The 14,982-nt window shown below is 35.1% G+C and overlaps 1 protein-coding gene across 1 annotated transcript in view; it reads right to left on the reverse strand.

Moving 5' to 3' along the window:
• Window positions 1-13,544, reverse strand: part of LOC149804655 (transmembrane protein 179-like) — a 35,667-nt gene extending 22,123 nt beyond the window's left edge. The window contains exons 1-2 of the mRNA XM_089933003.1: window positions 13,139-13,544; window positions 9,653-9,787 (exon numbers count right to left, since the gene is read on the reverse strand). Of these exons, the coding sequence (XP_089789129.1) occupies window positions 9,653-9,787; window positions 13,139-13,449 (446 nt within the window). The 5' untranslated portion in view covers window positions 13,450-13,544. The remainder of the gene's footprint in view (window positions 1-9,652; window positions 9,788-13,138) is intronic.
• Between the last annotated feature and the right edge of the window lie 1,438 nt (window positions 13,545-14,982).

The following is a 14,982-nucleotide window of genomic DNA, read 5'->3' on the forward strand; positions in this document are numbered from 1 at the left end:
GTAAATCTCCCCGCTTTGACAGATGGCCTGAGGCTCATCTGTTAAACTAGACCGACTGGGGGTAGAATTGATATCCAATCAGAACTGAGGAAGGGTGGGGCCATCAATTCGAACCAGAACTTAACAGTCATTTGAACTGATAACGAATTAGTGATTTGTAAGCTGTTGTACTGGTAAAGCAGAATATACTCACTCCGAGGGAGCCACTCGTGATTTGGCGGGAAAACTCTTAGTACATTCTAAGGACAGAAAGCTTCGTAAAGGTCAGTGAGTTATTTGCTCGATTATTGCAGAATGTTACGGCATTGTAATTGTAATTAAGTGCAGTATGTATATTTACTTACTAGAATCGTTAGCACGTAGAATTACCCTTGTATTGTTTAATTTACATGCGTACTTGAGAAATGAGCTATGATTATGTAGATTGCTCGCTCGTCAGAATTAATATTGTATTTCGCTATTTAGTTTCTTTGTAGTAAACTAGTATATTTATTTATGTGATATTCTAGATTTTGCCATTGTGAATTAAATGGTAGCTTGTAAAATGGCTGCAGTGTGTAAATTTAAATTATATGGATATCTGAATATTTGTGTACACTTGTGGAAGTGTAAAGTACAGAAATGCGTCAGATTATTGTGATATTGTTGAGAATAATGAGATTAAGAATATATATATATATATATATATATATATATATATATATATATATATATATATATATATATATATATATATATATATATTGATGTGACGCAATTTAGTGATTTCTGTAGGATAAGTAGGATACCGCTCTTATTGCAACATTGTTTCTATAAGAATGTGTGTGTTTTTCGATGTGTACAAATGCATGACCAAAGATGTAGATAACCTTGATCTGATGATTGATTGTTGATTTAGTGTGAGCAAGAAGGCTAACACAAATGCTAACGTCCTTGTGTTTTTCATAGGAAGCTTTTGGGGACAGAGTAGTCAAGTCCCGAGTCTCAGAGAGACAGGATAGAAGTAGGCGGAGAACGCCACAAGGAGAAATAGAGAATAGAAGTAGGCAGGGAACAAGCCTTGTTGAAGGAGAAAGAGAGAAAGGAAAGGAGGAGGAGAAGAGAAGACAAAAGGGGAAGAGGACTGGAAGAATCGGAGCTTTACCTCTCTCTATCACTAATTTCACTTCCTACAAAAACGAGCCAGGGTGGGAATTCCTCAGTAATTCAAATAAATATTCGGAACATCCCACCCCCAACGCATAACAGTGAGTCACATAGAACTTCACACTCTAGAAGAATGTAATTAGTATGTAATGTAGCCAAGTTTTTAATCCTAATTACGCAAGGAATGGTGAGTCAGACGGAAGGAATATTATGACTAATAATATAGTTTTCTTTTCTGTTAGATTCACTTTCTCTAAAATTAACATTTATGACATCATTTAAAATTTAGTATGAATGGACATGATATGCTGATCTTGGAATTCAAGGAATATCATGCAGCATATACATGTACCTGTGAATTCTGTGAATTTGAGGAAAATTCTCAGACATTTGGACCAATTCACAGTCCCACTTCCTGACATCAATTTTTCAAAGAATTTTAAATTTCTTATATAAAGATTTTTTTATTATCCTAGTGATATTTTGAACCATACCTTGCAAGTGTTTTAATAATAAGCTGCATGACTGAGTAAACCTGAACTGACTAATAATTATCATAACAGTAATTACTGTATACATATTAAATGCAGTCTATAACTTAATAACATAATGGGAAAAGTAACATTTTTTTTGTTTTCATGGGCTTTAATGACCCGTATAAGACAATATTGCATATACGTATCACACTGAAGAAATGATAGTTAAGTGCTTTTCATATGGATACAGTGAGGCAGCTGACCCAAGCTGGCCTGTGTGAATTACTGAACCCATGATCCTATGATTACAAGTTTGATGCTCCACCAATCTGTGGCAACCCATGTGTACCCAAACGAAAATCTGTTTGTACTTCACACCAGTGCACATCTGAGAAAAAAACATTAACTCACACAGAATGAGCTTAAACCTCAGGAGACTATTTTGTCAAATCTCACAATCTGGTTGTTGTTGTTGTTGTAGGGTTTAACGCCATTTTTCAGCACAAGATAGGCCAGTATTAATGGTGGAGGAAGAACCTGGAAAACCCTGGAAAGAACCACCGACCCACGAGAAGCTACTGGCAAGCTTTCTCACATAACCACATTAGCCGAATCCGAGACTCGAACCCACGCAGACAGAGATGAGATGGCAGTGATCTGTAACGGAGAGCGCTTTAGACCACTCGGCCACTCAGGGCCCCCTCACAATCTGGTACAGTGTGCTTAGTATCACATGTATAAACATTTGAGCCGGTATTGATGGATGATACATACAAAACATATTGTTGAGGAGCTTGAGATCATCTAGGTGAGGTTCAGCCTCACAAAGAAAATAAAAAATAAACAGCATCTTGGTTTCATTAAATTTAGCATTATCCAGCAGATTTGAGAAAATGATGTCCCTCACTTTTTACTGGAAGAGGAGTATAGTTTCATGGAGGGAAGGGATAGGTGACAATGGTGATATAGTAAATCAGGCACATTTGAAAAGGAAGACACTTCTCATGATGTAGGACGATGACAATCAGAGAAATAATCTATTTCTTTGTGACACCGAGATCCAGGTGAGTTCTTTTCAATGTAAAGTTGCATACAAAATTGAGCCTCAAACATGTAGCAGCCACAACTCCTTGAAATAATTATACTGGAAGCTGATAACTGATTTCCATTTAAGATATATCAATACAGACTTGCACATAAATTTTCTTTAAATCCAATAATAGTTATGGGAATCATTGCACCAAAACAAAAGTGGGCAATTCCAACAATCAGGGGAGCAACTCTATAGCTATTACCATGATGATGCAGATCAAATACTGGAAAATGAAACTAAACCAAAGTGTCATGAACACAAAATTGTATACCAATGGAGTGTTTTGCAGAGAAAGGAAAGTTGATGAATTAAAAAATAAGGGGCCATAACTCTGCTGAATGATCATGTTGCATGCTGTACATGTACGTAAGCAGCACTGCATTCAAATTCAAGTAAGGTCTTATTCCTATCCAGTTGACTACTAAACTTTAGTTTTAAATTCAACAAGGAAGTCATCCATGTATCGAAATTAAAGTGGGTGGGTCTGATAATCAGGAGCCATAACTCTGCTAATGACAGAGGGAACTGACAACTGAATTATGTTTCATCAATATGAAGCTAAACACCAAATATGGCCGAAATCAAATTAAAATTTATTTATTTTTCAGAAATCTAAGTAAATAAACCTGCCAACCTAGGACTAGCTTTCACTTACTAATAATGTTTAACACCGACAATTAACCTGTTCTACCACATTTGGTTGAAATCCAGTCATAAAGGAGAAGCTGTGTAGAAATGAAGGTGGGTAGGCTCATGAATTAGGGGTTATATTTCCACCAAATGTCAATGATGAATGCTGACAGTAAAGCTCAATCTAGGCCTTATCAATACCAAGCAGTGCTTTCTCTAGCTTTCCAAGAAAGGAGCACTAAGTCTCTCTGAGTCAAGCGTCTTGCACTTTTGGGGTCTCTGCCTATTATCTTATTATGTACTTATTCCTTGCTTATTAAATCACCATAATAATGAACATTTACAAAAAATCAAATTACTACAGTGAATTCATACTGACATTTCTCCCTGATAATAAATTAGTATTCAGTTATTATTACATGTTCAGCATAATAATTTCTACATCACAGCTACATGTATATCAGAATTAAAATAATAGCTCTATCATAGTTTTTCTTCAGTGTTGCTGAGCTGTTAACAAAATAAAATCTTTCATTTCATTTTGGTCATTTTAAGCCAAACTTTTATTAAAGATAGAAACAGTGTGATTATTACATTTTCCTTTACATTCTTTATGTCTGAATGTCTGAACTATCCTTTCCCTGTACTGGTATCAGATACTGAGGAGAAGTCCCCATTATCACTCCATGCTACTGATATCAGATGCTTAGGGAAAGTCCCCATTGTCCCCAATACTGGCATCAGATGCTGTGGGAAAGTCCCCCCATTGTCACTCCCTGGTACTGGTATCAGATGCTCATGATAAATTCCCATGGTCAGTCCCAGCACTGATATCTCATGATGAGAAGTCCCAATTACATGTATCACTGTCATTAGTTTCATTTCAATCATTTCTGACAATCTTAAAATTCATATTACTTTCATTTACATCAAACCACCAGTTGCTATTTGCCTTCAATTAATTAAGTATTCAGCATGAAAACACAGGATATTCTTTAATTCTTTACAATTTGCTTGCTTATAAGTACTAGGGGCATTCAACAGTTTCATATAATTGGCCATGTCTTGCAGTGATAGTAAAAAGGATAGACTTTCAATGAACAAAGTTGACAATATTCTGGGCACATCATTTTCATTAAAGAGAAACAATGCTCACATGTGAATTAGCACCTTCTGATTGGGAGAATGAGTGGAAACTTTTTTCAGTTTGAAAAACTGTCACTTGCAATGTTGACTTGGGCCAGTGGTTTTCAATTCTTGGTCAAAGAGGATAAAAACTGCCAGGTTTTTTAAAAGGAATTTGTATACATTCTGGTGCAGGGTGAATTGATTCTAATGGGGATAATTATTAGAGGTTTACTGCAGCATTGTTTTCCTGGTCATATGTACTAAAGTACTTTTTCCCTGTACCAGTAGATCAGTAGCTTTGGAATCGATTGATAAGCTATAAATATAAATAGTTTAAAAAAAAAAAAAAAAATTCTTTTCAAAAGAGTATATTTTTCACAATTCTGAAAATTAAAAGTTATATTTATTATCCTTTAATCCCATGTTTGATACAAGTCACATATGCCAACAGGGTGGCCAAAAAGAATGTTGTGAAAGATATTCGGAACAAATGCAACTTACCAGTAATGGAAAATTTAAAATCTTTAAAAGTCATATGTCAATGTGATAACAATATGCATTCCTTTGTAACACTCATCCTAAAATTTTGAGAAGGGCAATTATTTTTGTTTGCATTTTTAAGTAATATATGAAGTGTACTAAATATCTTCTCGTTTCTTGAGTAAGCATGTTTCATATTTACTGGATGCTTACTGGCTCTCTCTAATAAATATCTTGCCCTGGGGTTGGCATCTCAACCAAAGTTTCCCTGCAAATCAACATTGTAAATTTTAAATTGTTGGTCACATTGTCAACACTTCCTTTTTTATCAACCCGCTTTCTAATGTCAGCACAATATCCTACTTTAGTTAGTTTTTAGATTACGAGTTATACAACAATTAATTAACATACACACAGAAGTATCATCTGCTATAAAGTGCTTGCCATTTAAGTTTTGCAGGGGGGGGGGGGTACTGCGATTTTTGTTTGAGCTGAAGTATTTTCTTTTCTTTTATCTCAAGATTTAAAAAAATTAAATAATATAATGGATATAATACAGTGGTCTTTTACTTTAAATCAGAGCAAATTTTTCCAGCTACTGACAAGTGAAAATGTTTTTAAAGAGAAGCGTCAGGCCCATGTACCAGAACATTATCTTGATGGTCCCTAAATATATTTGCAGCATGGTATGTTCAGAAATACTGCAGTACAAAACTTTTTGTGGTACCCAGCTCAATTCAATATCATATAAAATGTTTTAGAAGTTTATGTCAAAATGCTGTGCTCACAAGAGACCCAGCACATAAATCCAGGGGACCCCACCTAAATAATCCAAATAGGCACGTGTTTGCTAAGGCTCATGGTGCTGCTGGCATCCATATGCATACCATTACACCTGGTATCATAAAACTTGGCGAGGACATGCATCTTGATGAGTAACTACACCCTCATTTCAAATGTAGGTCACTGACCTATTTTTATGCTTTTATAACTTGAGTTTAATCTCAAGCACAGTTCATCCAAATCTATTAAAACATGCTTGTATTAGTACCACTCATTACAAGAAAAGAAGGGCATTATTACCTGTTTTACTGGCTTAGGTTCAATATGTGCATTCGGCTTATGACAATAACTCCATTATCATACTATTAGACCTGAATCATGACACTGCGAAAGGATGGGCCTTGAGAAGTATTATACCTCATGTGAAAAGGTGAACACTGACCAATATCTCATATTTCAATGAGGTTACATTTTGTTTTTATTGTAAAGTCCTTTGTAACTGGCTAACACAGTTTGTTTGTTTGTTTTTTATTTCCAGGCCAGATGGCAATTTTTACACCCATGTTCCTTCCAATAAGGGGTCATGTTGTGCTACCAAAAGACAACTCTGAGTAAAGATAAACTGGAAGACATGCCAAAATTTAAGGAAACTTTAAGCAACAGAAGTCCTAATGTTTCTTAATATGTGAGTAGGGTTTAAGGGCATGTCAGCATAATACTGGCTACAAGGTGCTGATTAAAAGTTAAGTTATAAAAATGTAACAATTAAACTGTTAAGAGATGCAAGCTTTTTGAACAAAAATAAACATGTATTGTTTATTCTTGCTTATAAATCAAGTCCAAATGCAAACTAGAGAGACTCTCATCTGCCATCACATAATCTGCCATCACATAATGTGCCAGCAGATCAGGATGTATGTCGTTTGTTCTACTGATTACTCCTAACAACTGCATACACCTATATCTGCCGATTCATTATGCAACAGCAGATCTGAGTCTCAGCAGCATGCAGTTGGACTTGATTTATAAGTGAGTATATATACATGTAGTGGTACTAAAATATAAAAGTAAATATGTTAAAATTCTTCAAAAGGTATATATAAAAATAAAATTGTAAACAATATTAAATCCTTCAAATGAAGGGTCAAAATTGGTTATAAAAACCACATTCCCTCAAAAGGTCTAAGATTTTGGCTGGTGGTATGTCATCATCAATAAAGTTTCCTTACATGTTGACCTGGTTATGATGATCAGAGAGACTGGTGTCACCTGTGGTGATTTCTGATTCAGATAGCATTAGTTCACCAAAAATGAGCTTAAGAAATGATGGATTGGGCTCAACACTGAATGGAAGACTTTGTCTTTGGGTGGAATTTGCTCAATCAGCTGGTTAAGTTTTCCATAATGCTAAATTTTGGTTCAGATCTCCTTAAATATTAACAGATAAGACTGAAGATGGTGAGTGAAATTCCTTGGGCACTACTGGAATATAATATTATTGTTTTTATATAGTAGCGGCAGTAGCTATTGTTGAGACGTTTGTCATTCTTATTATATTCTGGAAAATGTGACAAGGAGGAAAGTTGCATTTTATTCGTGATTACCTTTTTATATTTAAATTGCAAAAAAGTTAGTCAGTAGACCTAAACTTAATTTGTCATTTTTTTCACTCTATCCAAGTAACAAAAGGAGCAATTTTATCTTCCAATTTTACTTGTTTTGAAAACCTGTAAATAAAAGTGCTGGATTATTTTTTCATTTATATTTTAAATATTTTTCAAACAATAACTGGAATATTTTGCATGCTAATTTAACTGATGATATGTTGTTTAGTAAGATGGGTTCACATCTTGACTTCCACTTTCATGAGATGACATAATTTGAACACATTAACCCCTGGTGATGAGCTTAAATGGCAGGAGGTAGTAGCCTAGTGCCAAGTTCTGTAGCGTCAAGGTCATGTAAGATACACTAAAGTGGGTGGTATTATAGAAAGGTAGACATATGTAGCTCTACAATGATACCAAATAATCTGGAATTTCTAGTTGCACCACAAAATACAGAGGGAAAAACCTAATTTTTTGGACCTGATTTTTTTTCCACCCAAAATTCACCTGTGGTTGGAATCCGATTTTGTGTCCTGATTTTAGACTTTTTGGTCTCAGATCTAAAGCAGAATGATATGAACTGCAAATAGACAGATGAACCTTTGCAAAAAGTAGGATAAGATTGGCATTTGGAATAAAGAGTGGTCTCGATACCAAAATAATGGGTCTGTTAAGCACACAAAAAAAAAAAACTCCAACTTTTACCCTTCTGCTCATGCACCAGACAAATAGCCAATGAAAAACGATGTTTCTAACACAACTAGGCATTTATGTTATTGGAAGATCACCTGGAAGTTGATCTATTAGGATGTATTCAGAAACAGCTTTCAAAATGTGTTTCCTACTTGAATTTCAGAAGAAAACGACAAAAACCTCCAGGGGTTAATGTGTTAACATGTGAAAGTGGATTAGCACAATATAAGGATGCTCTTTATGCACATCATGGAGCAAATGTCATTAAGAAAGACACTGGGGAAAAAATACATTTTTTAAAACAATATTTGGATTCCCTGACATTGATTCAGTGAATTAAAAAAAACAATGACAAATGACAAATACAATGATATATTGTTCCTGATGAATAGAAATATATATTATCTTAGTGATACTGTGATAATAATTTGAAAACACATCACTGTCTTAAATCTTTAAGAATTTTTTCCCAAATGACTGACATGGAATCTTTTTGTACATCCATTAATCAATTTATGTTCCCTTTTTTAACCCTGACTGTGACAGGTCATTTTCTACAATGAACAGCTCAAGATTGTTTTAAGGAACAGGTTGCTGCAGAGTGTGCTGAATTACCGTAAGACAATTAGTACAAAAGTACCTTGCCTAAAAGACTTTAAATTTAATCAAAAGTTATGGGGGAAGTGAAGAAATTTTGGATATCATTTACTTAAATTTACATATGAATATTTTATTAAATCATGTCATACCTTAGGGAAAAAAAAAATGCTATCTAAATACATGTACTCCTCTTGTATATCATGATGTTTGCTTATCCCGGTGCTATAATTTCTGGGGAAATCACTGCGATTGAGATCACATATATATAAAAAATTGTATTTCACGGGTTGAAAGTTGAAGCATTCCTCAAGAATGTGCTCTACTACCAGTGGACACAGGCAAGGTACAGTCTGTACTTGGGCTCTGGAGGTATGCTGGAGTCAAATATATGTATCCTATCTCTTTCAGACATTGAAAAACAAACTATTTTTTCTAGATGTTTCTGAACATTCCAGAACAGTAAAAATCTAAGAATATCATTACTTTTTGTGTTAGTATTTGTTTCTTATCTGGTGCAATACTCATAAAAGCAATGAATCTCACATCAGAATCAATATTTATTAACCTAGGTACATTAGTAACTATTTCTCTCTGAGCCAGAGCCAAGATATTGTTTTTCTCTATATTTATCTCTCGAGGTAAGACACATCTTTGAGAAGCTTACTGGTTTCGCCAAATTCGGATGTTCTTTCATTCAAGCAAACTGAAGCACAATGGTGCTGGTCAGTAACAGTTATAGTGTATCTGGAAACCATTATATTTAGTGATTCCACCTAAGCTGCTACATTCCAACAGCACCTCTTCTGAGTATTGATGTATAATGTTAGCCCCAAAATTCACTGTTATACAGTCCATTGGAAGAATTTAGGTAACAACTGCTATCATGATACATGTAACAGCAATGATGTTACTTGTAGAAAGCATATCAAATATGTGTTGAGTGATCAATTAAATGACAGAAAAGACACAATTATCCAGCTATCTCTGTGAAATTGTGTGTGTGAAAGAGAGATTACCCCAACTGTCCATCCTTCTCCACGCTATTACACCATATGTCCATGCCAGAACCAATCATGCTACTGGCAACCAACAGGATGAAAAACATGACTCCATTTGTATGTATTGTGGGTACCAAAAGATAATCATCATGCCTGAAAGATATAAAGAACAAATACATTAAGCCAACAAATTATTGAAGTAAGTGTGTTGTCTTTCTTGATGAATGCTTGCAGTCTTGGCTCAGATTTTCCATTTTGTTAAAAAGCAAAATGGTGTTGTCTATAGTAAAAACTTAACAAAGCTTAATCACTTCACTGAACCTGGTCATTGAGATACCTTGACCTATTTATACAATGTGATGATGATGATGATTATCAACAGACTCTGAAAATAATATGTTCATTGATTCCCTGCATGAAATCTTGACTGTACACTGCATGTCATTGCATATCTAAAACTACTTCACTTCTTTTTATCGTGTTACTGGAACCTTCTCATCTTTCGCATGTTCTAAATTCTGGTGCCCCGTTACTAGGCTGTGTTCTAAGATTAACTGGTATTCCATGGTGGGTGTTATCAAGTGCAATAGTTATGAAGGCATCAGATAATATTGCCAATATACAGTTGGATAGATCTGTCTTGCGATGTGCGTGTGTGTGAGAGAGAGAGAAAGAGACAGAGAGAGAGAGAGAGATTACATTTTTAAACTGAATAACATTAGGTCTTACTTGTAGCTGATTACTATATTTAACTGTGATTTGAAAGCTCCTGCATGTGAAATACTAAGTCAGGCGCTTCTGTAGTTGCTATGGAAACTGAGGTTCTGCATATTCATGCTGCCAATTAACTTTATAAATAATAGGTCATACTCTAAATCTATTTTTTTATTAACAATTTTATTATAATACCAAATGAATATGATTTTTCCCAATTTAATCAAATTATTTTTGCTTTCATGAGAAAATCTCTCGAAATCAAAATTATGATTGCTATAAGACTAGCTTTATGAATACTAAAGTCAATGTCTTTATGTAATTTTTCCTGAAAACTTGAGTTTTCTGTGTGTTATTGATGTACAACGATGTCACAAGCAGAAGCAGACATATGTGAAGTGCATCAAAACAAATAACGCAACACAAAATCTTCCCAACATAGGGTTCTCTGATCGAAAGCAAGCTAAGTAGAGTAAGAGGGAAGGTAACAATGTAATTTGATATGCATGCTTTTCTACATAACTAGTGTTTTTAATTAAATGAGATGATAGGTGTCACTGTGGAAGGAATATACCTCAGAAAGGTACAAGTAAATGCTTCAGTACCTCAATACCGCTGACTCTATGACTCTATAAAAAAATATGCAAACTTGGTTTTCTGAAATTCTGTTCATCTTTACTGTATACTAGTTATGTATAAGTTGATTTTACCTCATCGTGTCTTGTTGAACATCACCCTCCACATAAAACTGGCAGATGATTGTCTGCTTTTCTGGCCTTATGATTTTGAAGGGTGTATTATCTGTACTCTAAATCTGACTATACCTCCCTGTTTGTTTGTAGACCTCCCCGCAACCAATTTAAATAATGGAAAACTTTAATGTGATAAAAAGTGCAAGGAACTTAGTCAATTCATTCATTGATTTATGATTTCTAACCTGACTGTGCGTAGACTGGCCCTAACACTGTACTCTTTGTTGACACCTCATAATCTCATCCCAACATATATAGTTGGTTAAGGCTTTGAAGTGACACCCTGTTTTTCTAAAAGTGTTATGTGCTATGGGTTTCCCTGTCCACCCACTAATGTGTTATAAGTGTTATTTGTCTCCAAGAATAATAATAAAAATATAATTTTGTCAGGGTGGCTTTGTGTTTTGTTCGTCAATTTTTTAAAGTTATTTTATCCCTTAGAAGTTTGGGTGGTTATGCTCCCTTCCTTTTGCCTGGGCTGGCAGTGGGCCTGGTTTCTATCCTTCCTCACTTGGAACCTAGGGGAGTACTAACTTTCCTAGGGACTATTTAAGTCGTAGGTTAGTGTTCCTTCCCTTACCCCGTTGTTTTACTTTGAGCACTGCCAGAGTCCGTTTTGTCCACTGCGATGTGCTTTGTGTGTTCGTGTTGCTTTATGTCTCCCTTTTTTTGTATGGACAGCTCTATCTAGATCAAATCATAGTTTCTTTGCTTATCTAGTCATATTTTTGGTTGTTTGTAATGTAGCTATTCTATATGCCTTAGCATATTGTTATCCAATTACTTGTATATTGTTGTACCTTAGTGTATTAAAGAGGACTGAAATCTTCCATAACGAGTACGTGATGGAAAACATGGCTTTTGTGTTTAAGTTTTAACTTGAAAGTGCCTTAGCACTTGATTAGGAGTTGTAATTTTCTTCATAATTTTACGATCCTTGTCTAGTAGTTTCTCATCCGTGATGGCATAACTACCCAGAGGTATTGCTCTTCTTTGTTTTGTTTGTTAAATATGAATGTAATCATATCTATTGAAACATCTCAGTATTTCAGAACCAGATTGAAATTTTCCACCACGCGAACTGTATGGAAAACATTCTAGTTTCTCAATGTTAAAAATACTGCACGTTTCGTGCTTAACAGAAGTTTTCTTTATGACGCACTGACATGCTCGGAACCCCACTGCCAGTTTCTGGACAAGTCCATTTTCAATATAGGGGTGTCATGCTCAACTAAAGATGTACACATATGTCGTCTGCTTCCGATATTTACAATGTATAGTCAAGCAAAGAAAATGAATGACAACAACAAATTTGCTTTCACGTGGATTTAACAAGCGGTTTAATTTCTATGTTCATGTTTGCAAAGTGATATAATTCCAAACTTTCAATGTTATGGTAATTTATGGAATTATCCGGCAGTTACCAAATAGGATGAACTACGTCATTATGTTTGATGGAAATAAACTTGCCTAGAGTGTATGCAATATGGTGCCGTGTTAGTATGGAAAGTCCGTTAAGCATGAAAGGTGCTGGGTATGCCAGTATTAGTGCCATTTTGGTCACTGAAATCGGTAGGGGGTACAAACAAACGGAGATTCACAGCCTACTTGTGGAGGGCCAGTTCTCACCGCGTAGGCCTACCAATTGTCATGATGTGCTATGACATCGCTAGTATTATAAGACGAACGGACGCGAATAGTTACTTGTTATGCTCAAGTTTTAAGATCATTTTTTTTATAGGTATTTTAAAATTATGCAAAATAAGTCAAAATTCGTTTCCGTTCAAGAGATATCACCATGGTAACAATTCGTACGCGGATATAGGCCTAACGGTCGTCTGTCAGGATAATTTTGTTTAAACCTCGCTATTTTATATAATATTCACAACATACTACCTTCATGCTTGTTTTCATTTTTTTTATTAAATGAGAGCATACATTTCCATTAACACCTTTAGTGTAAGCTTAAGTTCTATTCCATAAATAAGATTTAGCCTTTACTGTCCCTGTTCAACTGAAAATTCCAAAGTTTACTTACTTTTCTCCCTTGAAGTCAGCCTTCATCAGAAAATAATACCAGCACCAAATGAAGGCATGTATCACGCCAAGAACTGGAGCAAAAGTGGTAAAATGACATCGTTTTACATCCGACCATGCTGTTTGAACCGAATCCAGAATCACTGTATCATTATTTACAAGTCGCACCACGGCATTAGTGTACAGAATACACTGTCCCAGGAAAACGTTGGTGACGGACCCCAGTGGCAAACACGTACACATTCCCGTCACAATGCATCCTAAGTTGATGAAAATTTGTATATACTGAAATGGAACCTTTCTGAATCTCATTGTTACTGACTGTATTCGACAAATCTTGAATCAGCTGTAATACGTTTAACCCCAGATTCATGGCCGATTTTGTCTAGGCGGTGGAATCCCAAAAGGACCCCTCTGATGTACCTTTCAAACTCCGCGCGACGATCGCAGTCAAGTTCGGTCACTAGTAAGCCTAAGGTGATACGTGTTTGTTACTTTTTAACAGAGTTTCTACGACTACAAGTTGACTGAGAACAGTTTTCGGTTACTTACACTTTATTTCCTTTTTTTCCTTTTCTTGCCTGAATTTATAAAGTCTATAATGGCGTCTGTTTCCGTAATGACAGCATCAATTTTAAGGTTATGTTTTTATAAGCTTTGGTGAGTCTTAGTTTTAACTTAATCCTTTGCAGCATGAATTAGCATGTTAACTGTTTTTATGTTCATTATTATTGAAATGCGGTCCCCGAGCGATTCCAGCAAATTAGACCGACACGACCTCCCACTTAAAACAGAATCTCATATGTTATTTATTTATTTATTTGACATTCAAATGAGGTGATTTTAGAAATTCCTTTTAACACCAACTAACTGTGTTTTGGGAGTAAAAATAGGGTACTGATCAAATTGGAAAATGTTACGTAAAAATATACAAAAGTATATATACAATGTTCAGTCGTAGCATTCAACAAGCTTAAAAAGTGTTTAAATATGGTCCACTGTTTCAAGCGTGTACATTTTATTACACAACTTAGCTAAATATTTTTTTCCCCCAGTTTTCTTATGTATAAATATGACTTTTGGTTACTTGTCAAATTTGTTTATTTTCTTCAAGCACATCGAAATCTATACATTGGAATTTTGCACTCTAACCAAAAACCGAAAGTGTCTCTAATTGGGTTAGCTTATTTTGTTACTTTTTCTTTGTCGTTCGTGTTTTTCTAAATTTGTATGCGTATTTTTTATTTACCTTTCGGACACTTATTGTTGGTCGCACCCTCCCTGCTACTGTAATGTGTGAGTATTTAAATAATTATTATGTCAATAATGGAAACTCGCACAGCTAAATTAGCTCGAGAGCGATTAGAGGCAATTAAAAAAATATATTCCAGTCCGTGATTCTGTCAAGCTGCAACTACAATCTTGTCAAGTGGAATTTGCAGAAAGTGTAGAACAAATATTTAAACCAACTATCGAACCAATCAAGAAAACGATTACAGCAACTGAGGCGGCTCAACAAGCACTTGAAACATCACCTGTTGATATTGTTGTCAGTCTTCAAGCAGTTCAACCGCTACACCCAGCAACCCCCTCAACCATAACCTGAAGTTCAACCACAACCTCTGCCAAGAGTCAGAATTAACATTACAGCTAAATTCACGTCTGATGGTATTGCAACTATCAAAGACCCAGATCAAAAAACTGCTATTGCTGCTTTTTGGATATCATGATAAAGATAAATATGTAAAACCCAAATATGTTAAAACTTCATACAAAATGCTGATTGGAGTAGGGATGTATATCGCGTCGCCTCTAATACTCAACAAATCAGATCTGAGAAAGATG

This window comes from Sinohyriopsis cumingii, chromosome 2 (genome assembly GCF_028554795.1).
Source record: "Sinohyriopsis cumingii isolate HCF-2022 chromosome 2, ASM2855479v2, whole genome shotgun sequence".
Taxonomy (NCBI): Eukaryota; Metazoa; Mollusca; class Bivalvia; order Unionida; family Unionidae; genus Sinohyriopsis; species Sinohyriopsis cumingii.